A 22,707-nucleotide genomic window follows, 5' to 3' on the forward strand; every position below is an offset into this window, starting at 1 on the left:
AGGTGTCTAAGGAGGATCCATGAAGTTACATATCAAGGTCGTTCCAGAAAGGACAGAATTTTCCCCCATTTTCCACATGGCCACAGGGCATGGCACATCTTGCTGGTCTCTGGTGCAGAATGGAGCATCCGGCAAGAGCTGGAGAATGGGCTGTCCCAGGACTGGGACAAATTCTTGAGTCCTGAGCTCCCAGGACAAGAGATGCCAGCCCTGGGAAGGTGCCTGGGGCACTGCCCTCCATCTGGCAACCATCCCAGCTGGACACATCCTCCTTGCTGGAGATGCTGGGGGGTGGCTGAGATGCCTCCTGCATTTACCGAGCCAGTTTGGAGCAGCATCAAGATCTGAGGCTCCTAAAATCCGCTTGTGTGAGCAGCTCCCATCCTCTCACCATGCCTGCCATAGGGGTTCTGACTGGGATCACCATCCCTACCTGAGTCTGGGAGCAAGAAAAACTTCAGCACCGCTTCTCTGAACCAGCCAGGAGAGGGAGACAATGTCCGCCGTGTCCTGCACACAACTCAGACTCCATTTATCCTTTTTTGCAACCCTTGACCCTCCCAGGGCTCCTTCGGGCAGGCAGTCCCATTCTGCACTATCGCTTCCCAGCGGTGGAACTTTCCACTAAATAGCTATTTTGGGAGCCCCTGTTCCTTGCTTTTCTCTCGCATTCCTTCTCTCTCTCAGCTCAGAATATCTGCATGCAAAGAGGATCTTTTGTTCCCTTTTAGTTCATCATTTTCTGCTCTTTCTGCTTACAGCAGGAGCAGCACAGGAGGGCAGCTCTCCATCCCTTGCTCTTGCAAGGAATGGCTCAGGACAAGGAAAGCTTTGGGACATCAGGAAGTTGCTTTTTTTCCAAGGCAGTGTCCTGTGCAGGGGGGGAAAAAAAGATAATTAAAAAAAAAATATTTCAAAGTGATCAGGACAAAGTTGAACTCAACCAGTTCAGCAAAGCTGGTGCTGAAGAGATATGTTGGGAAGTTGCTCTTTTAAGGACAGATCTTGCTTTGCTCTGGAAAGTCTCATCAGGGATTGCCATCAGCTCCGAAAGAGTCAGATCTGAATCTCCTCCTCTTTTATTTCACTGGCATTTCACATTTTTTCTGCTTTGCTCTAGCACGAGTAGAGGCAGTGTCAGATCCCCCACATCAAGTTCATGGGTTTTTGCTGCCTGTGTTTCGTTTTGTTGCTATGTTGGGCTTCGAAAACCAGGGGAGAACATTAGGGAAGAGGTTTGCACATCACCTCCTTGAGGCACTGGACAGGGGAAGTCATTTTCCTGCTGGTGCCCATGACCTTGCACAGGTTGATCACCAGAATCTCATTGCTCTGAAAAACCCCTTGCCCCTAAGAAAAGGAAACAAGGATATTCCCTGGGAGCATCTTTTCTGTCAGGTCTCTGCTTTGGACCAGCTGATGTGGGGAAGGGCTGTGGCTGTTCCATACAGGCTCAGGACCATCCTGCTCCCAGCACTGGTGGTTAATGCATTAAGTCACAGAACTTTCTGAAAAAGTGTGGAAAACCAGCCCATTTTGATGTCCCACCCTTAGTTCACTTGATACTTGATTTCTAAATGAACATCGGGAGGATTTAAGTGCATTCAGGTGCTTGATGGGGTGTGAAATCAGCTAAGCAAGCAGGGCCTGGGGTGCTGAGCCCAGTACAAGCACCTGTTAGAGCAGCACAGGCTGAACTGGAGCAGAGTGGGCAGCTGTGATTTATTTGGAAAGACTGAAACCATCTGAGGTTTTCTGCTTTGTTCCTCCAACCCCAGCCAGAAACACCTCCCTGATCTGACCCCCCTCTCCAGCACAACCCTGGGGCAGTTTTGCCACGGAAAAGATGCCTGAGCTGGGTGAAGGGTGGAAGCAGTTCGGCTGCTTTGGGAACCCGGAGCAGCAATGTTTCTGGAGTGTTTTCCTCATTTCAGCAGCAGCTTCATCTGTCTGACTTAACCCTGACCAGAACTCGTCTGGCCAGGGCAGGAGGATAGGGCAGGGGGAACACGGTCTGAGGGTGCTGGGAAGAGAGGGGAGGGTTGGGTTTTCTGGGATTCAGTCTGTGCTGTGCAGCACCCGCTGCCCCCCGGCTGCCTGCGCCTGGTGCTGCTGCTCTTTTATCGGAAGGACAGGATCGGACCCGTCGTCAGCGCTCTGCTCTTCTCTCTTTCTCTCCACCTGGTGGACTCGCTAAATGTGTTTTTATTTCAGAAACTCCCTCAGCGCTCTCTGCAAACCCAGCTCCACCAGCCTGTCCCTGCTGCCTTTGCCGAGCCCAGCAGGGCTTTGGAGGGGGGGTTGGAGCAGATGAGCTCCAGTGGTCCCTTCCAGCCCTTCTGGGATCCCGTGGGGCAGGCAGGAGCCAGGCTGTCGGCTCGAGGGCAGAATTTCCGGGCATTTTGGTTTAACAGCGATTTGTTGCACCCCTGAGGGATGCTGAGACTGCAGAGCGTGGTGAGGGAGCGAGCGGGGATGCAGGGGGTGCTCTGATGACCCAACTGCCTAGGCATGGTCAGCTGCCCCCCCTGCCTCCCCCCCACAGGGGCGTTGTGCGGGAGCAGACGCTCCAGAAGAGCCAAAGCCCCCAGCATGGTCCTTTTGCGCCGCCTTCCCTGCGGTCCCGTATTCACCCACTGATGTCGATCCAGGTCCTGGTCCCGTACCCACCCACCGGTGCCGATCCAGGTCCTGGTCCCGTACCCACCCACCGGTGCCGATCCAGGTCCCGGTCCCGTGCGGCTCCAACTGAAGCCGCCAGAGGGTGCTGTAGTCCCGCACTGCACCGCACCGGGGGAGCCGCACCCCCACCCCTTCCCTCTCCGACTCTCTTCTCCCTCCCCAAAGCTTTTTCGCTTCCTCCCCAGTTTTTCCCCGCTCTCCCCAAAGCTTTACCCCACCCCAGCAAATTTTTGCCCGCTCCCCAGATTTTTTCCCAGATTCTCTCCCCTGTCCCAAATCTTTCGCCCTCACCCCAAACCTTTTTCTCCCTTCCCCGAGCCTTTCCTCCTCCCCAAGTCCTTTTCCGCACTCCTTCAATCTCAGCCTTCTCCCCAGTTCTTTCCGTTATCCCCAATTCCTCCCCTTTTCTTTCTCTCCTTCCCTCCACTCCCTTTTCCACACCCCCCCCTAAAAAAAAACAAAAAACACGTTTCTTTTCCCCTGTCCCCAAATCTTTTGTTTTATTTCCATCCTCTTCCACAAACCTCCAACCCTAAATCTTTTCTCCTCCCCTCTGCTCACCCTTTCCCAAATCTCCCTCCGCAAAAAAAAAGAAAAAAAAAAAAAGAAAAAATTTATATATATACCATTCCTTCTTCCAAATCTCTCCTCCCCTCCCCAAATCTTCTTTCCCCTCCTTCTCCCTCTCCCACCCCTTGCCCTCCGCAGTCTCTCCGGCTGCCTGGCCGCTCCCGCCCCTCCTTCCCCCCCGCCCCCCGCCCGCTCCCGTCCCGCCTCCTGCAGCCGCTCTCTGCGCTCCGGCTGCGCCCGGAGCGGCGGGCGCGGGGAAGCCACCGCGTTCCGGTACCGGCTGCGGTATCATCCAACTCGGGCAAAAAACACCGATAGCATCATCGCCAGCGCCGGGCAGGGCCTCGGCGGGGCGGAGGAGGAGGATGGGGCGGCGGCGAGGGGCGGCGGTGGCTGCCGGGCGGCTGGTGCAGCCCATCCCCAGCGGCATGGAGCCCGGCGCCGGTGCAGAATGAAGGGTGCCTGGCGCCCCCCCCCCGCAGACATGTCTGTGCCTTTACTCAAGATTGGAGTCGTCCTCAGCACCATGGCCATGATCACCAACTGGATGTCGCAGACCCTGCCCTCCCTCGTGGGGCTCAACACCACCAAACTCACGGCGGCCACGGGAGGTACCTTGGACCGCAGCACGGGAGTAAGTGCGGGGAGGGGGTGTGCGGGATCCGCCTGCCCGGAGCATCTCTGCATCTCCCATCTGGAGGACCCCCGGGCTGCCGAAATCCCTCTCTGCCCCGTCGCCCGCCTCCCCGTACCCACGGGCACCTTCCCGGCTCCCTCCCTGCTGTCCCCGCTCCCCCCGGCAGCCCCTGCAGAAGCCCCCCCAGCTTCAGGGAGCCTCTCCCGGGGGAGGGGCGTCGCCTGCCAAGTGCCCCCCGGGACCGGGAGAGCGGGGTCGGGGTGATGCGGGAGCGGGGCGGGAGGTCGGCAGGAGATGCGGGAGAGGAATAGCAATGTGGGGAGCCCCTCTCCTCCTCCTGGGTTTTGCCAGCCCTTCTCTGGGTTTGGGGTGCCCGTACCCACCCCGTGCCTTCGGCCAGATTGGTTGCAAAGTTTCCCTGCTCCTTCGCTTCCCTGCCGGTAATTCATTCACCGCCGCTACGAAACGCAGCGGAGAAGTTGCGATGGGGTTTGGTGGTGCCGTTTGGTACCGGTCCCTGAGTTTGTTGCTGGAGGGCTGGTACGGGGGGTACCTGGTTTTACCACTTCGGAAAGGGCTCAGAAAAACAGTCCGTCTGTCTGTCCGTCTGTCCTTAGCAGGGAAAAATGGGCAGCGCTGATCTCCAGGCTGCTTGCTTGTGCCTGCAAGCTCCCGAGTATTTCATATCGTGGTTCTGTAGTGTCTGTGAATGAAGCTGGGATTATTCTTTTTTTTTATTCCGTGTTACCGGGGATTATGAGAGCCGTTTATTTATTTATTTGTTTATTCTTGTTCGGTTTAGCTAGGGGATGAAATTGTTTGCCTGCCTCGCCGCGGCTTTCAGTGCGTGTCTGGCAACACGAGTCTTTATTTGCAAGGTGATTTGTAATCTGCTGTAACAGTGGAAAGAACATTTTCCTTCTGGGTGGCAGAACGGTGGAACCCTCGGAGTGATGGGCGGCTGAATTGCGGTGTGTTAGCGAGTGCTGTGAGATCAAAGGAAAAATTCAGATCAGAGAGGTCTGGGTAGCACAAGGGGAGTGAGGGGAGGTGGGGAATGTGCTGTGTTTGTGGCTGGGCTCCCTTTCGTTCTGTGTCCTGGAAGCTCAGCGGGTGCACCGATCGTACCCCCCGGACCCCATCCATCCCTTCCTGCCGGATTCCACAGGGCAGGCACCGGGCTCTCTCCCTGCCCTTCACCCGCAGAACGTTTGAATAGAAATTTGTCTTGTGAACCCTCCCCATCCCCAGGAGAGGCTGAGAGAGGAAGGGGGAAACCTAAGTCCTGGTGTCTGTTTACTCGGGAGAGCTGATTTTTGTGCTGCCAGATCCGGGAGAGCTCTGCAGAGACACATTGATCACTGCTCAGCCCTCAGCCAGGACTCCGGCTCCTGCCTGGTGGCTCGGGCACATCCTTCTCACCGTGTCAAGGAGAAGCCAAGTGCTCTGTGTCACCAGCTGCTTCCCCACCACCACGCACTCCATCCCTTACAGCACACTCCAGCCGTCCCTGCTCTGTGGCTTTCCTCGTGTCTGTGCTCTCCCACTTGCATTGCCTTCTCACTTTAGCTCTTCCTCCTCTTTTCAGACCCTTCTTTTATTTGTCCCCAATCCACGTTTTTCCATCAGAAAGGAATTTTGCCCTCAGAGCCCTCAGAGGAGCCTCCCTCAGCTTCCAGCACATCTTCAGTACCTGCCACATCCATCCTGCTTCCTCCTTCACCTCTCACCTTCTGCCAGGCTTCCTCCCCTTCCCTCCCTAATTACTTAACCCATTTTTCCCTGTGTTAATTAGGTGTTGCCTACCAACCCAGAGGAAAGCTGGCAGGTCTACAGCTCTGCCCAGGATAGTGAGGGACGTTGTATATGCACAGTGGTGGCACCTCAGCAGACGATGTGCTCGCGTGATGCCAGGACAAAGCAGCTGAGACAACTATTAGAAAAGGTAATAAAATAAAACCTTTCTGGGAAAGCTTTGCTTCGGCATGATGTTGGGGGTAAAAGTGTGAGCGAGCTGGGCTGAGCCTTGGTTTGCAGGGAAGATGGAACCCGTGGGCCAGCCCTTCCGTGCCGTGGCTGTGGCCGTGGATGTAGTGGGGAAATAATCAGCTGAAGTTGGGAGGATAAATCTCTTGAGTGTTTCGAAGGCACAGAGGAAGAAGGGACCGTGGCCTCAAGTCAGGTGAAAACTGCAGAGATCAAAGCAGCAATATTGACCCATATAGCTAAAAAAGCAAGATGTAATTTACTCATTTTTTCCCATTATGTTAACACAAGCAGTTTCAAAGGATGAGCCTCAACAAGATGAGAGGATAGAATTAAAACCCAAAGCCCATGCATTCCTAGCCGAGCTGATATTAAAAAGGTCAAATAAAACAGTACAAGCTGTCGACATCAAATAGGACAGAAATGACAGTTAGAGGCTTTCTTTCTGATGCTGACATTCACTTGATTAGTTTCTAATAGTCTACTGTCCACAGAGATCAAAGAATCTCATTAGGGAAACATTCCTAATAACACGAAATTTCCCTGATAATAGATTACATTGAAGAAATGCTGTTTCATGTGAAATGGTGCTCTTCTCTTTAAAATAGAAGTGGACTCCTGTGCTGGATGTGTAATTATCCCTCACACTCTAGTGCTGTGTTGGCGTGTGCTGTGCATGGTAAATAATTTTTATCCTGCTGTTGCAGGAAGCTGACGCCTCAATCACTCATAACAGCATTAAGCCTACACTTAACTGATTTTCCTATGTAATAAGGACAATAAAATGAGGCAGGAAACATTTAGCCCTAAACTCCTGCTTTGGTATGTCAGAGGCTTCTAAAAATAACCCCACCCCAGCTCCTATTTCTCAAAGCAGTAACGACAGCAGTTTGTCTAAGAGGCAGCAGGCATTAGATTAACAGCTGCCAGGAGCATCCAAAGAGGCATCTTGTTCCCTGGGATGCTCACATGTATTAAACAAGCAGAATTTGACCCAGTGCCCCCCCTGCTCACAGACAGGGCACACAAGACCTGAGATAACATCTGCACCCGTGTGGAGGCTGGGAAGGCTCAGGGAGTTTTCCCTTTTGCAGGCATGAAGTGAGGGAGGAGTTGGATTTGGAGAGATGTGTTCTGGGGCTGTTACCTGCCTGCTAATCCGTCTGCATCTCACTCCTACACTAACCTAGATGGAAACCCCAAAATAAAGACTAGGCTCCAAGTGCCAGACATCTGATCTTGTCTTGACGAAGGCTGAAATGATGGTAATCCCTGTAGGAAAATGCAAGGGCAGAGAAGGGCTTAGAGCTTCCCAGGAAGGATTTTGAAGCTGCAAACTCCTTCCCTCATCTGACATTTTAGCTTTAGCTTTGTGGTGGGAAAGCTCACACCTCCTGATTTCCCTCTCCCAGCAGATAATGACACATAACCTGTCAAATTGGGGTTGGATTTTCAAAGGAGATGACCCAGCAGTCACCTGCTTTTATGGGCAAAAAATAAGATATATTTGTGTGTGTGTGTGTGTACACAAACCAAGTACAGCATCACCAGTGAGAATCTCTACATGGAAGCTCCAGCAGCTGAATGGACTTGGGAGTTCAGAGCTGCCAAGACCCCATCGACCCTCACCACATGGGCATTGGGATATGCAGAGAAACTGCAGCTCCTGCTGCTTGCAAGTGAATCCTGGGCATCCCAACAGCTCCGAGAGCAGGGAAGAGAAGGGAAGGGAGGGGAGCCAGGTCTGCTCAGCACCAGACAAACTGTTCAGCCCGTTTTGTGTCTGAGCTCATCGCGGGCTGGAGAACACCGAGTCCTTCCAGCTTTATGTGTGTCAGGTGCTGAGTCCAGATCTTGGACTGCTTCCAAGCCAAGACATCACCTAAATCCTCTTCATAAACAGATCATGGTTTATCTTCAAAAGGCTTATTATTTATTTATTTGTTTGGGCCCTGCTATCCCAGAGGATCTCCTCCCCTGATGGTTAAGCCATTTTTGGTTTCCTGCCAGTTCTTGCTCCTCACTAACACTTATTTCCAGATTAAACAGTTCTTTTTTGTTCCCTTACTAGTCACTCTGAGCTGTGGATAGGGAGGAGAATGACATCTCTTCTCAACCTTCCCTTTGCCTTCTAGGCAAGACCTGACCAGATTAACTTTTCATGTCCTGGTCCATCACTGTGCTCGTTCTTCCCACAGACCATGAAAATCTCCCTCAAGATAGCTCATGCTATTGCTCAAACCAGTTTGGCTGCCTAAACCTGAAGATTCATCCCAATTCAAACCCCAAGGATGGGCTTAGAGCAGCTCTTCTGACCTGGTACAAAAGGTTGACCCATAGGAAAGCTTAAACAGGATTTAAACCATGGCTGTGACCATGGGAATCTCACCAGGGTCATGAAGCCCAGATTGACTCCTTGGTAATGTGGTTTAATTCTGAAACTCTTCGGGGTCAAGCAATGACAGGAAGAGCACTGGAAGTTTTGTTTGTATCAAATTTCTGTTTCAAATGCTAAAATTAGCTCTTGTCCCCAAGACAGTTACAGGTATCTCTCTCCCATTAGCTTGATGGAAAATGAGCTTCCTTCCAATGGAAAGAAAATGCATTTTAGCTGATGTTTGAGGATAGCAGTTAATGGATAAAGCTGAGGGAATCTGAGAGACAATATCCTTTAGTCTCAGTTCATTAGAGCACTTAAGTACACACTTAAGTTAAAGCTATGAACAGTCTCATTGGAATCCAGTGGTGTGCCAAGAGCTGAATATACTAATGAAGCGAAATGAGGAGATCCTCAGCTGATGGAGCACACGTTGCTGTCAGAGACCAGAAGTGATGGCAACTGACATCTTACACATCTGGCCAGGATCTGAAAGTAATGTGGGCAACAAATAGAGAGAGCCAGGACTTGTAAAACACATCCCTGAAATAGCACAGCAGCTAATTTTAGCTGTCTCTGTGTAGAGACATGTGAGGAGCTGTTTGCCTCTGCAGTCAGGGGAGGGGCAGGCTCCTCCAGAGGTGATTCAGAGCACAAGTCTGAGTGAGATGCTCTGATTCATTCCCTAGCTGAGTCTCTCTCTCCCTCCCCACCATCCAAGAAGCAGGAGCACCTAGAGATTCCATCAGCTCCTGCAGGGCCAGGTGCCAGCATATCGTTATAGAAATGCTCTTTTCTGATTACTTGCAGCTTGGCCTATAATTTGGGTTAGGTGTTAGTGCAATAAATGAGATGAATTCTGTGTGATCCCTGTGAGTCATTCCCATTCCATCCCATTGGAACAATTCTCCTCCGTAGATACAGCTCAGCTCAAAGGATAGACTGGATTGCCAGGAGAAAAATACCTGCAGCCCAGTCATGCTAAGACTTCTTTTCCCCTGCCTGAGGGTAGAGAGAGGTCTTCAAACCCCTCCACATCCAGCACAGGTAAATTAGCACCCAGTGGTGTCTGCTGAGAGCTCATACCCCAGGGGAGGCACAGCTAAAGCTCAGGCTGTGTTCAAGTTTGCTCTTCTCCTCTTCAAAAACCCTTCAAAGCCTTGTTCTGCTCTCCCCTGCTCCTCACACCTCCACGAGCAAGTCCTTGGTGGCAGTCAGGATGGGTGCTGGTTCATCTCTGGGTGACGTGCTGGGACTCGGAGACTGAAAATAGCTTCACCTTTGCTGGAGAAAGACCATCAGCCCCCTGGAGTGGTTGGACTGGTCGTACAGAATGTTTCCTCAGAAAGTTGGCCTTTGGAATGTAGGTTGCCCATGCATTTTTAATAGTCCCCTCTAATAGTTTTCTTGCCGCCGTGCATGAGCAACGGGCGATTGGAGCCCTTCAGGGATGCAGGCACCAATGTTGGCATTTGACCCACTCTGGTTTCAGCAAGTGGCTTCCAAGAGCTGGCAGCAGACCTGCCATCCCCTCCCTCTGTCACTCCAGGTAAGTCACAGCCTGAGCTGCTGGAGGCAACATTGCCCTCACCCCCCCCCTTCCCCCTTCCCTCTCTGCTCGGGGCTTTGGCGAGGCTGAGACGGGAGTGGATGTGGCAGCGCTGGCTCTGGGAAGTGTCTGGGAATGGATCCACAGAGACAAGGCTGGCTCACGTTTGGCTTTGGATGAGGAGACCTGAACCAGGCTGCCTGGAGTTGGGGCTGGGATGCAGCAGGAAGCTTGGGTGCTTGATTCATTTTTAAACACGGGCGTCAGCCCCGCCGCTGCCAGGAGTTGTGGTGCTGGGGGGAGTGCACCTAAAATGTACAAACTGTGGTGCAAACACCACCCTCTGGGGTACAGTCCTTAAATTATACCCATTGCTTGATGCTAAATAGGTGCTCAGGTGCCTGCTTAAGTCAGAGCTTCATTAACCCTCTCCTAGCCCCAAAATTTAGAGAATATCTTAATCAGGTGGCAGCCAGCCTTCAGGGTCAGGCCAGCCCAGCCATCACCCCCCTTCTTTCCTTTGATCTTTAACTCTTTTTTTCTCACAATGAGCCTTCTAAACCTTCCTGCACCATCCCCTGGGCAGAGCCAGATGGGTGCTGTGGGGTGCAGCACTGGGCATCTGGAAAAGATGCTGGCCTGGCACAACCAGAGAGTTGTACCAGAGGGTACTTCCCAGCTTTGAGATGCCCTCACCTGCAGCTGGATTTGCAGTGGCAGATGCTGTGAAAAAGAGCAGGGCTGTTGGGATAATGAAGTTTTTACTAGCTGGGAGGGAAGTTTGCACTTAGGCAATCAGTGAGTGTCACTTGTGGCCACGAGGAGATGATAACCCCCCCCTTGTGATGGGCACGGACACCTCCTGCTAGACCAGGTTGCACCAAGCCCCATCCAACCTGGCCTTGAACACTGCCAGGGAGGGGGCAATATCTATATGTTATAAATGTTTAGGATCCAGATGCTCTAGTTTAGAGCTTGAAGGTCACAATAACACGAGATGCTGTTGGTTAAGCAGGAAATAATGCAGAGGGTGATGGGTCCCTAGCTTGGTTGAGTGTGGAGGAGAAGGTCAGTGAGGGATGGGAGTGAGGCAGCCTTGTTTCTGGGGAAGTGCCAACTCCTTAATGATCTTCTTCTTGTTTGACAGGTCCAAAACATGTCCCAGTCAATAGAGGTGTTGGACAGGAGGACTCAGAGGGACCTACAGTACGTTGAGAAGATGGAAAACCAGATGAGGGGACTGGAATCGAAATTTAAGCAAGTGGAAGAAAGCCACAAGCAGCACCTGGCAAGGCAGTTTAAGGTATGTCTGCTTTCCAAACTGCTACAGAGTGGTGGCCAGGGGTTCTGTGGGGTCTGCTGGGTTCTGTGGTCCCAGTCCCCATCAGCTCATCTTGGTCTGGTGGTACATGGTGGCTGCCCACTCGTGCAGGTCTCTGCTGCCCCAAAGCATGGCCAGATCCAGGTTGAGGCACTGCACCATCAGCCATAACATACTTTTTCTATAGGGTAAAAGCATAAATCTCCCTGTTCCCATAGCCACAAACCCTTTGGGTGCCCCAAAGAGGGTGGCATAGGATTGCTCTGTGAGAGGGGGTTTGCAGGGAGAGCCTGGGGCAGCTGAGGTCAGGGCAGGGTGGGTTGCCCTCCACAGCCAGCCAGTCCTTCCCCACACTGTGCCCAGGATCCAATTTTCCTGGAAAAGGCAGGAATGGGGCTCCCTGACATTTCTGCAGCACATGGTAGCAATCCCCCAAGTAAATCACACTCCTCCCCCCCCCCCCAAAAAAAAAAAAAGAGACCCTAAAGTGCAACCACTGCAGCCATCCTGGGACTGGCAAAGCTCCCATCTGGAGGATGTGCACATTAAATTGAAGCAATTCAATGTATTTTTCCTGATGCTGTCCAAATGAGAAGACAAGAGACCTGCCTCTTAAATGAAGCTGTCCTTGGGAGCAGTGGTTGAACGTTCAAGAGCTTGATTGAGAATGAATGGAATTGGCAAAAAAGAGGCTGTCAGGAATAGTTGGAATCTTAAATTTCAGTAGCGTTGAGGATTCAGAGATGTAAATGCTAAATGGAGATGATTTCTAATGACATTTGGGCAGGTTTCTGCTCAGCCAACCAGCTGATTCTCATCCTCATTTCCAGGCAGCTCCCCAGCTGACTGGCAGCTTAAAGCAGATTAATTTTTATTTTTTTTAATTGGTATGTTAAATACCAAAATACCAAGATGACATCAGAAAAAGCTGGGAGGAAGACTCTTACAACTTTTCACCAACTCCACCCTCTTCACTCCCCATCTGTCCGACTGCAGGACCCTAAATTTAGCTCTGCAGTGTGGCTGTAAGAACCATCTGAAACAAACATGAGTTTCTTCATATTATTATTTATTTTATTGTATTCCCCCTCCATTCTGCTGACTTTTAACCCTCCCCATTGCCTTCCAGGCAGCTTGCACTGGGACATGCAAATAAATCAGGGAATAATTGCATCCTCCCTGTGCAAACTGCAGGAAGGTTTAAATAGGAGGGGCTGGGAGGGAAAGAAATGAGGTTGAGGACCAGTTTCTGCTCCCTTTCCCCCCTCTTTGAGCTGCTTCAGCACACAGCACTGGGAACTTGGCCACTGTGCAGTGGTTTGAGCAGCACCAGTATACAGGGTATACTGTCTGGAGTGTATAGAGTGGATGTACTGCCATGCTTCATTGCTGGGTAGGTGCATGCATATTGGTGTCTACTCATGAGCTGCTGGAGCAAAGCATCTTGAACAAAATGCTGTTGTACCCAGGCCTTTCAGTGAGGCCTCCATGTAATGCATTAAAAAAAAAAAAAAAAAAAAAAAAAAAAAAAAAAAAAAGAAACAAAAAAAAAGGAAAAAAAAGAAACTAGGCTTCGTTTCTGCAAAATAAATCTGATTATGACTTTGATTTTTATGTTCACACCTAAAACCAGTAAGGAGTTTTTTTGTCTGATTTGCTGCCAAAGCACCATTTTAAATCCCAGCCACAGCATTTTGTTTCTGCTAAGGCCAGCATTAAACTGTGAGTGGTTTGGAGCTCTCGTGTTGTGGTTTGTTTTGTTGGTTTTTTTTTCTCTTGAGTTCCGTATCTCTGTCTATGAATGGCTTCTCTCTCTTGAAGGCAGGTTAGTGAGCTAGATCCTCAACAGTATTTCATTTTCTTGCTTACAGGGCTAACTTAAAAGCAAGTTTTTTCAATGCTGCAGTGACTGAAGAAGCAGTTCACTCCCATGTAACCATGAAAAGAGGGCCACAGAGCATTTTGCACCATGCATTTATTTTTTTGATTATTTTCCAAATTAGCACACCATATCTCACTAAGGAACCTTGAACCACCCAACCGAGATCTTCCTTTGCATGCAATTGTAGATGCATTTCATGACTAGTTTGAAACCCTTGTCAATGCATATATATATATATATGATTTTATTTTATTTTTTTGGAAAGAAAAAAAAACAACAACAACAACAACAACAAAAAAAAGAACTCTTTGTGTATGTGATCTGAAGCATGTAACCCTAAGATGTTGCATTCTAAAAATGACAAATAAAGGCCTTTCCCAAATATTTTGGTGTTCTGCAGCCTGTTTAATACCTCCTACCCAATACATCATTCGGACCCAAACTAATAAGTAAAGTAATTTTAATGATGATGCTAATTGGGGGCTATGGAGCTTGCACTCACGTAGGAAGCAACCAGGTCAAGGCAGAGTGTTGCAGATTTTTGCACGCATAGCACTGAACCAAGCTTATTTTAACCTTGCAGGCAATAAAAGCGAAAATGGAGGAACTTAGGCCTTTGATACCAGTGTTGGAAGAGTACAAAGCCGATGCCAAATTGGTTTTGCAGTTTAAAGAGGAGGTCCAGAATCTGACGTCAGTTCTAAACGAACTCCAGGAGGAGATTGGCGCCTATGACTACGAAGAGCTTCAGAACAGAGTGTCAAATCTTGAAGAAAGGCTTCGTGCATGCATGCAAAAATTAGGTAGGCTCAGCACAACATGGTGCCACTTGGGCCAAACACCATGGTGGGGGTCAAAGCCCACATCCCCTTCGGAACCAGAGATGCTAGACTGGACATCTCCTGGGGCTTTGCCCGGGCTGTGAGGGATGAGCACGGCTTGGATCCTGGGAATATTGATGCCCTGGGGAACACCTGAAGTTGGCCTGGGAGTTGTCCTGCTGAGGATTTTGCTCCCAAGGACCAAATGTTTGCTCGTGGTGTAAAGTGCTCCAGGATCGGGCCCTCCCCTGTAGGCATGTGGCTTTGGGCAGCGTTTGCATAAGTGGCCCTGAGAGGCACCCAACCCCTTATGCAAAGCAAACACATGCACCCAGTTTGCTTCTGCATCAATGTCCCCACCTTTTTTTTTTGTTTGTTTTTGTTATTTTGTCCTTGCTGTTGTTGTTTGGTTTGTCTTTTTGGGGGGGGTTTGGTGTTTTTTTTCTTGTCACCTGGCACAGCAGCAAAGGTCTGGGCACGCTGCTCCCCTGTGTCTGTGCAGGCTGGGACTTGTTTTCCCTCTTTTTTTTTTTTTTTTTTTTTCTTATTTATTTATTTATTATTATTGTTTTAATTATTTTTTATTTATTTATTTATTTATTTATTTTCCTTTTGCACTTTGCAAGTCCCTGATGAGAAGAGCATGACCTTGCTGGTGGGGCTTCATGTCTTGGTGTGGATTATGCCTCGGGTAGGACTGAAATCCTCCCCAGGAGCAGGGAGCTCCTTCCAGCAGACCAAATAACCAGGAATACTAAAATGGGAGAGATTCACCTGGAATCTCCTCTGGAATTTCGTGCGGAAAGTCTGAATTGACTGAAGGCCACGGGGAGATGGATGTGTGGCTAAAAGAAGGGACTGACCCCAAATTGGGGGTGGCAAAGGGGGGAAGAAGGGCCCCAGGAGCTCTCTCTTCCATTTGTTGGCCCAGCTCTGACTTGATTTAATTTCTTCTTACATTATTGACTTTCTTGTTAAGCAATTTAGATAATCTAAACACATGAACTGCTCTGCAGTCTGGTTTGGTAGCACACATGAAATTACACTCTCAGGTAACTTCCTGGAAGATCAGATCTCTTCTGAGCACTTTTCTGTCCTTGGCAAGGTAATGCTTTCTTTCTCTTTTTCTCTCTGCTCCTGGAGTTGCTTTTGGTCTCTAGATGCTTCCCCACTTCTGCAGGCAGCCACCTCCCTGCTGTTTCCATCCTCTGGTACCATGTACATCCCTTATAAGCTGCCTCTCACTCCAAATCTTGGAGAGAAAAGCCAATACTGGATGCTCAGAGATACTTGAGCAAGTCCTGCCCTGAGTCTGGGCTGGAGAAGTGCTTTTCCAGGGATAGTTCTTTAAAAAGAAACAAAAACCAAACCTGGACCACAAGCCCTCTCCAGCTGGCCTCAGTGATGCTGGCTCCACCAGAGCCAAGGAAGCTCTGATGATCCCCCCAGCAGACCTTAAGAAGCAGTTCCCAAAGCATTTGGGGTTCCAAAAAAAAAAAAAAAAATATTTTCTCTTGGACTGTTAGCCCCTTCTGCTCTGGGCCACCTCTCCATCCCCCTCCTGCTCAGGTCCTGCAGCTGGGACATCCACCCCCAGCAGGCACCCAGGTAAGGTGAGGCAGCCAGGATGCTGAGCTCTTACTGCCAACATTTTCTAGGAGTTTTTGAGGGGTTTTTTGGAATCTTTTTGAGGCTTTATTTAGGCTTTTTGGCTGTCCCTGTCATTTCTTCTCCAGCTTTTTCTCTGTGGAATCAAGGCAGCTTTTCCACCTTGGTGTGTTACAGCACCCTTGGGTGCTCACAGAGCTGGCTGCTGGGTCTCAGAGGGGTTTGCTCCTCACCCAAGTGCCTGAATTATTTGGTTGCCTAAGAGCAAACAGCAGGGATTGAATCTCCAGTGCTGTTCATCCCCCAGGAGTATAACCCAGTGCAAATGGGGAGGTAACTGAGTTAAATTCAGCTCTAACAGCCTCACAAGACACTCTGCTGCCACACACTGAGGCTCTGCCTGCTGATGTTTGCTGTTTGCTCCCCATTATCTGCTCAGAGAGGTTCACTGATTTTTCAGGCAGAATGGTTGAGCTTCGATTTGCTCCTCTAAGGGCCAACAAAGCTGCTCCCCAGGTGCCTGCTCACCTGCTAGGGCTCAGGGTAGGGGCAAGGGATGGGATGGGATGTGGTCCCCTTGGGTTTGCCTCTCCCCATCCTCTGGGAAACACTGATGCTCAACAGTTTAGCAGCATTTTTTTCTTAGACAAGGTCCTTTTTTTGAATTTCAGTTTTTCTAAGCATTATTGATGGATCAATAGTGAAAACACTTCCTGACCCTGGCGTGTGTGTGAAGGGGGGAAAAACAAATCAATGCTGGCACGTTCAATCTTTTATTCTGTTTACACTCTTAAAGATCACTATTTATACAGGGATTTTAACGTTTCCATTAATGGTCCTAAGAGGAGCCTTGGACAAGTGGAGAGGTTGTCACTCCTTGATTCAAGGGGGAATTTAACTCAGCTGCTCTCTGCAGGGTGATGTTTGCATCCTCTCCTTGACTCTTGCAAAAAAAAACCCAATCCAAATTCTTGCAAAAAACCCACAATCCAGGTGCAGGGATGGGGACAGAGCCCTGGCAGGCTCTCAGGGGATTTGGGATGGGGAGGGTGCCCAGCCAGGTGACAGAGGTGAGGGCAGAGTCTGACCCAACAACCACAGCCCCATCCCTGCTCTGGATTGCTGGGACCAGGATGCTGGGGGATGGATCAGACCTTGGCTTTGTGGGAAGCCCCAGCAGGGAAAGCTCTGGGCTGTAGCAGCACCTGGAGGGTCCCAGAGGAAAAGGCTGCTCTGTGCTGGTTTCCAGGAACAGGGACACCCATGGGCCAGAGGTCCAGGGACCTGAAAAGTGCTGGGAAAACCAGAGTGGAAACAGATCCTGTGTGCATGCCCCAAAGCTGCTGCTCACAGTCCTCCCCTGGGCCATGGACTCCTGGTTTCCTCCTCTGTGTTGGTTCCTGAGTGACTTGAAATGCCCAGAGCATCCCAGTGGGACACCAGGTTTGTGGGGAAGGGCTCAGCACCCATGGGTGCTGCTCAGGGCTTTGCTGGGCAGGAGAGCAGCAGCTTTGGAGCAGTCAGGGATTAATAACTCCATTTTGTAAGCTACTGCTCCAGATCAAACTGGGCCATGTCCAAGGGAGGCAATAGAAGTCCCTCTGCCCCCCCTGTGGAGTAATATTCCTGCTTTTGATGGGTGCTATCCCCATGGAAAGGGGGAACAAGGCATTAGGAGTGTGGGGTGCATTCCAAATGGGCAACTGAGGATCCTGGAGGCTGCAGTTATCCAGCCCTGGGTGCTGAGCCCATGGGAGCTGCAGGGACTGATCTAACATGGGGTTTGAATGCATGGGGCTCCAGGATTTTTGCTCTCTCCAACTCCCTGAAAGGAGGTTGGAGCCAGGGGGGGGTTGGGCTCTTTTCCCAGGCAACTCTCAGCAAGACAAGAGGGCAGGGTCTCAAGTTGTGCCAGGGGAGGTTTAGGTTGGAGATGAGAAAGAATTTTTTCACGGAAAGGGTGATCAGACATTGGAAGGGGCTGCCTGGAGAGGTGGTGGACTCTTCGTCCCTGGAGACATTTAAAAAGCAACTCGATGTGGCACTCAGTGCCATGGTCTAGTGACTGTGGCGGTAGTTGATCAAGGGTTGGACTCGATGATCTCTGAGGTCCCTTCCAACCCAGCCTATTCTATGATTCTATGATTCTATGATCTATTTTAAAATTTCCCCCTAGCATCTGAGTGTGCTTAGGATAGGCTGACACCAAGAAAGAAACCACCTTGCCCTAAGAGCAACCCTCTTGCCTTGCTGAAGAGCTGCTCTGGATGGGCCTCCAGCTAAACCTGTCTGAGGTGCAGCCTCAGTGTTTGCAAACAACACTCATTTACCCTTATCAGCTGCTGCTGCTGTTTTGCTTTTTTTATTGTTGTTGGTTTTTGTTTGGTTGTTTTTTTTTTTTTAATCAATGACTTTTTATACATCCTTTCTCTCTCTCCAGGGAAATGAAAGGAAAGAGATAAAGTGGCAGCAGTGTAGGGCTGTGATAAGGGAAGGCAGCACTGAGCAGAGCTGGGAGAAGGGGCAGGCTGGTCCTCTGCAAGGGGAATTTGCAAGACATAAGGATTTCTTATTTTAACCCTTTGCATCCCTTTGCCCAGGCCTTACTCTCCTCCTGAGCTCTGAGGTTTTGAATGCATCAGCCAGGCAGGAGGACAAATTCCCATTTGTCATGTCTCGGGGAGGGCACAAGAGCTCTCTGCTTTTTGCTGGGGTCTCTCTTTATCTGCCTGGTGTCTGAAGGCTGTAAGAAGACTGGTGATGCCCTTGGCCATGTCATGCTGGTGCATATCAGGAATATCTTCATCTCTTTGATGCCCCAGGCTAAGGAGACCCCTTGACCCCACAGCTTGGAGCTGAGGTGGGCAGGGGTGTCCTGTGGCTGTGATCAGGAATAGAGAGGGGCAAGTGAGAGCAGGCTGAGGAGAGAGGCAGCTGAGAGAGGTTACATTCCAGATCAGTCTGGATGGGGCTCTGAGCGACCTCTCCCTTCTCATTGTAGGGGTTATGGACTACATGACCATTAAATGTCCCTTCCAATCCAAGCCACCCTGTGATTCTGCTTGGTTATTTTGAGCAGAAGGACCTTGTTCTGAGCTGGCAGAGCTCCATCTGTGTTTCAGCAACACTTCCAGAGGCTCCCTGGGTACCTACAGTGGAGCAATCCATCCAGCAGAGCAGCCACTCCATCCCAGCCAGACCACTTTCCCAGGAGAGCTGGCACAGCAAGCTGGGGGAGAACTGCTGCTGCTTCCCCTCATTTTTAGGGCTTAAAAACACTTAGCTGGGCTTGCAGGTGTGCTGACATGGCCACTGACTTCAAGGGCATGAAATCAGCAGGGTGGAGCACCTAAACATGCCTCAGAAGCTGGCTGGTAGCACTGGGTGGCTGCAGATCCCTGGTGTGGGGATGCTGAGTCTGGGCAGGATTCCCTAGGGCAGCTCCCAAGGGACATCCCACCACCCACCTTCCATCCTTTGGGTTCCTCTCCAGGAGCAGGTGAAGTCCAGGCTGGGCAGAGGAGATAGGAGGAGGCTGGTGAGTTCTTTAGTGTTTCCTAAGTGCCCAGACACCATTGGTAAGAGAGAAGGTGGCAGCTGGGAGCTGGGAATTGGGCTTTGGAAGGAAAAGATTTATAGCGCAGACAATTTCCTACCTTGTCTTGTTTGTTTTGTTGGGTTTTTGTTTTGGTTTTTTTTAATCCTTTGCATAACCTGTAACAAATGCAGACTTTCAGCAGGGCTGGAGTAGCCACATCTCTCTTTTTGTCTTGCCTGCATCCCCTGGATGATGGCAGAGAGGAGCAGAGCTATTCAGCTGATTTCTCCCCCCAGCTGCCTCTGCCCATTGCCTGTTCTGGAAACTGCTCTTCCGGAGGGCAGCCTGATGAGGACAATGCTTATGAAGAGGCATGAAACAAACAAAAGCAACCAACACTTTGTTCTCAGCCTCATTCCCTCTAATTAAATAAAAGCAGAGCTGCCCATCAGCCTGGGGGAGCAGCCGTGGTGGGGCACGAGGGGGGCAATGCTGGTGCCCCTCACCGGGGCTTCAGGGCTGGGAAAGCCCCCTGGGGCCAAGCCAGGGGTGGTGGTGTGATGTGGTGCTGATCAGCCTTGCACTCTTTTTCCAGCTTGTGGCAAGCTGACAGGAATAAGTGACCCAATCACCATTAAAACCTCGGGGTCCAGGTTCGGCTCCTGGATGACGGATCCTCTCGCTCCCGAGGGAGAGAACAAGGTAAGACACCCCCCCCCCCCAGCTTCAGTCCTGTGTCCCCACCACCACTGATGAGGCTGAGGTCATTAAAAACTCATTACATCCAAGCAACTGGAAGCCTCAAATCATCTCATGGCAGGGAAAATCAAACATTGAGTTTCTCAGCTGGGTTTGGGAGCCAGGAGGGAGCTGGGGCTGAGCAGGGCGACCCCGTGGTCCTGGTCCCTGTTGCTCTTCTGCTGCCAGTGCCTCCACTAATGTCATCTGAGTGTGTTTGTCCTCCCCCTCCCACCTTCACTGTTGTGAGGAATTAGCTGACAGCAGCCAGAGATTTGTTTTGCTTTGTTTGGGTTTTCTGTTGGTTGGTTTGCTGGGTTTTTTCCATTCAGCCCCATTCAGTGTTGATCCCAAGGAGGTAGGAGGCCAATAACTGGCTGAAAATCAATCCAGGCTTCCCATGACTTCTGGAATGCAAAAAAATATCTCCAGTGCTTGCTGAGGAACTGCAGGCAGGGAAGCAAAACAGAAGCCCCAGAGCTTGGCTGGCTCATTCCCTCCTGCACACAGCAAGGGCTGCACCAGGGCAGCTATTTTGGAAAGCCCTGCCTGGTGGTCACCTTGCTGCAGCTCAGAGAGGACAAGGGATGCTCTGGAGAAGCCCAGGGATGTGCAGCAATGGAGCAGCAGTGATTTGAGCTGTTGGGCTCTTTCCCTTCAGCAGCCAACTGGTTGGCACTGGTTCCTCCTCAATACAAACCTTCCATCTTTGAGAGTTTTGAAACCAAATTGCCCCTCCAGCCCCGGTGAGATCCTGATTCTGAAGTGGGAGGGGGACAAATCCCACATTCCCCACATCCCATCTTCTTTTGCCCAAGGGAGGGGACAGGTTTGTCCCCTTTGGGCTGTGTTTGCTGCATCCCTCTGTCCTACCATGATTTATCAAGCTGGGAAGGGAGAGCCAGGCCTGTCACAGCTGAAGCTGGTTGATCAAATGCTTAAAGATCCTCCTGTCCCTTCAGAGATTTTTGGTCTCAAACCAGTATTTCTTAGTATATTTTTTTTTACCTGTGCCTTTTTCTGTGGTGTATTTTTCTTGTCAGAGTAGACAAGCAGTTTTCTCCAGACTGTATCTCAAGCTTCACAAGCGTGTGTGTGTGTGTATTAAACATATAAATCTCCTGGGAATTTTATTAGGAACACACAATTAAGTGACCTCCAGCAGAGGGGAAGCGTAGGGAGGGAGACAGCCAGTTTATCCCATCCATCTCCTGCTGCCAAGCCCCAGGAGGTGCTGGGTGCCTGGCGTGGTCATTTTTTCATGTCACAAAATCATTGAACACCACGGGGCTCAGCCAGGGGTGGGTGGGTGTAGGGGGATTGATGTGTGTTGGCAGGAGGGAGCAGGAGGAGGTTGTTCCCAGCCAGCTCTGGCCGTGAGATGTTGCCATCCATCCAAAGTGGAAAATGCCCTTGGGTCCTCCCACCTTCCAGCCCCAACGTGCTGACTTCTCCTCTTTGCCTCTCAATCCATTGGCAGGCCTTGGGTTTTAATACCAAGGTATAAAATGAAAGCAGCAGAGGAACAATCCCCTTTTCTGGATTATTTTTTTAATGTAATTTCCCAATTCAAGGAGCAAGGGATGCCCTCCAGCACCAGGCCTGACAGCAGAAGTTCTCTGGGGCTTCAGGCAGCTCTGTCCTGGGTTCAGGAACCCATCTGGATTTTTCTCTGCTGCTTTTGCAGCCATCCTCAAGCCCATTTCCCACCTCTGCAGCATTTCCAAGGGGTGTAGTGAGGGATGGGCTGAAGTTGCCTCCCAAGTTTTTGCAGACCTCACTTGGCCTTTCAAACAGAGCAGCCAAAAGCAGTTTACATGCACACACTGTGTGTAAATGTTTGTCTGCTCTTCTCAGGGACCCTGGAAACAGCCTGAGCTGCAGAGATGACACCAGCAGATTTTACAATGTGTTTGGAAAAACAAAAGCAGCTCACGCTCCAGCATGACCCAGACCTGCATCCTTCAAAGCTTCCCTCTTGCTATTTAATTTACCTTTTCTCCTTGCTAACCAGTGTAGACAGAAAGCAGCTACTTTATTTTTAGGCAGCAGCTGCATACACAATGTCACTCACTGTCTGGGTGTTTCTTCTTGCTATTAACTGCACAGCTTTGTCATTTGCCTCAGAATTACTTTCATAGGACAAAAGCTTTTTTGTTTTTTAAGGAGCCCAGGCAGAGTGTCCCTGGTGAACTGGTGCTGTAGTGATGCTCCAAAGTCTCTCCCCCATCTACCAGGAGCAAGATTTTGATGTCATTGCCTCCTGTAGTTCAGCAGCCTTGGTGTCAGCTTTTGATTTAAACCAATATGGACTTTGCCTGCCTTTCCTTGATGCTGAGGGATGGCTCCAGCACTGCTGCATGCCAAGTTCCTGGAATGAACTCCAGGAACAAGCAGCTGCTCTTGTTCTCTGACTGTGACCACCGTGGGGCTTACGGGAAGCCAAAGCAGCAGCAACATCATGGGCTGGGTTTAGCCAAAGATGAGAATTTCCCTCTGGAAGGACTTGTGATCATCACACCGTGTCACCTCCCAGATCCCTAGGGAGACACCAGCTTACCCCCCAGGAAAGCTTTGCTGTTCAGTTGGTTTCTTGGCTGGTTTGAGGTTCCAAAACTCGGGTTTCTTTCTGCGTGTAGGTGGCAGGTGTTGGAAAGCTTCTTTTCCTGTGGGTTGGATTCCCTGCTCTGGATTCTAAGGGTGAGGTGCAAAGGGCTCAGCTGGGTCTCAGGTGTTGGAAAGCTTCTTTTCCTGTGGGTTGGATTCCCTGCTCTGGATTTTAAGGGTGCAAAGGGCTCAGCTGGGTCTCAGGTGCTGGAATTTCTTTTCCTGTGGGTTGGATTCCCTGCTCTGGATTCTAAGGGTGAGGTGCAAAGGGCTCAGCTGGGTCTCAGGTGTTGGAGTTTCTTTTCTTGGATTCCCTACTCTGGATTTTAAGGGTGAGGTGCAAAGGGCTCAGCTGATTCTCTGCTGTTTGATGTGCAAAGGGCTCAGCTGG

General features: G+C 50.4%; 1 protein-coding gene across 2 annotated transcripts in view; it reads left to right on the forward strand.

Annotated features, from left to right (window-relative positions):
* OLFM1 (olfactomedin 1) overlaps nucleotides 1-22,707 on the forward strand; it is a 30,915-nt gene that overhangs the window by 6,347 nt on the left and 1,861 nt on the right. The window contains exons 1-5 of one of the 2 annotated variants that reach the window (XM_030461246.1): nucleotides 3,461-3,886; nucleotides 5,685-5,834; nucleotides 10,949-11,104; nucleotides 13,588-13,807; nucleotides 19,567-19,673. In XM_030461246.1, coding sequence (XP_030317106.1) covers nucleotides 3,704-3,886; nucleotides 5,685-5,834; nucleotides 10,949-11,104; nucleotides 13,588-13,807; nucleotides 19,567-19,673 — 816 coding nt within the window. In that variant the 5' untranslated portion in view covers nucleotides 3,461-3,703. Of the gene's footprint in view, nucleotides 1-3,460; nucleotides 3,887-5,684; nucleotides 5,835-10,948; nucleotides 11,105-13,587; nucleotides 13,808-19,566; nucleotides 19,674-22,707 lie in introns of those variants that run through there. The other variant, XM_030461247.1, reaches the window with a different exon arrangement.

This window comes from Calypte anna, chromosome 17 (assembly GCF_003957555.1).
Source record: "Calypte anna isolate BGI_N300 chromosome 17, bCalAnn1_v1.p, whole genome shotgun sequence".
Taxonomy (NCBI): domain Eukaryota; kingdom Metazoa; phylum Chordata; class Aves; order Apodiformes; family Trochilidae; genus Calypte; species Calypte anna.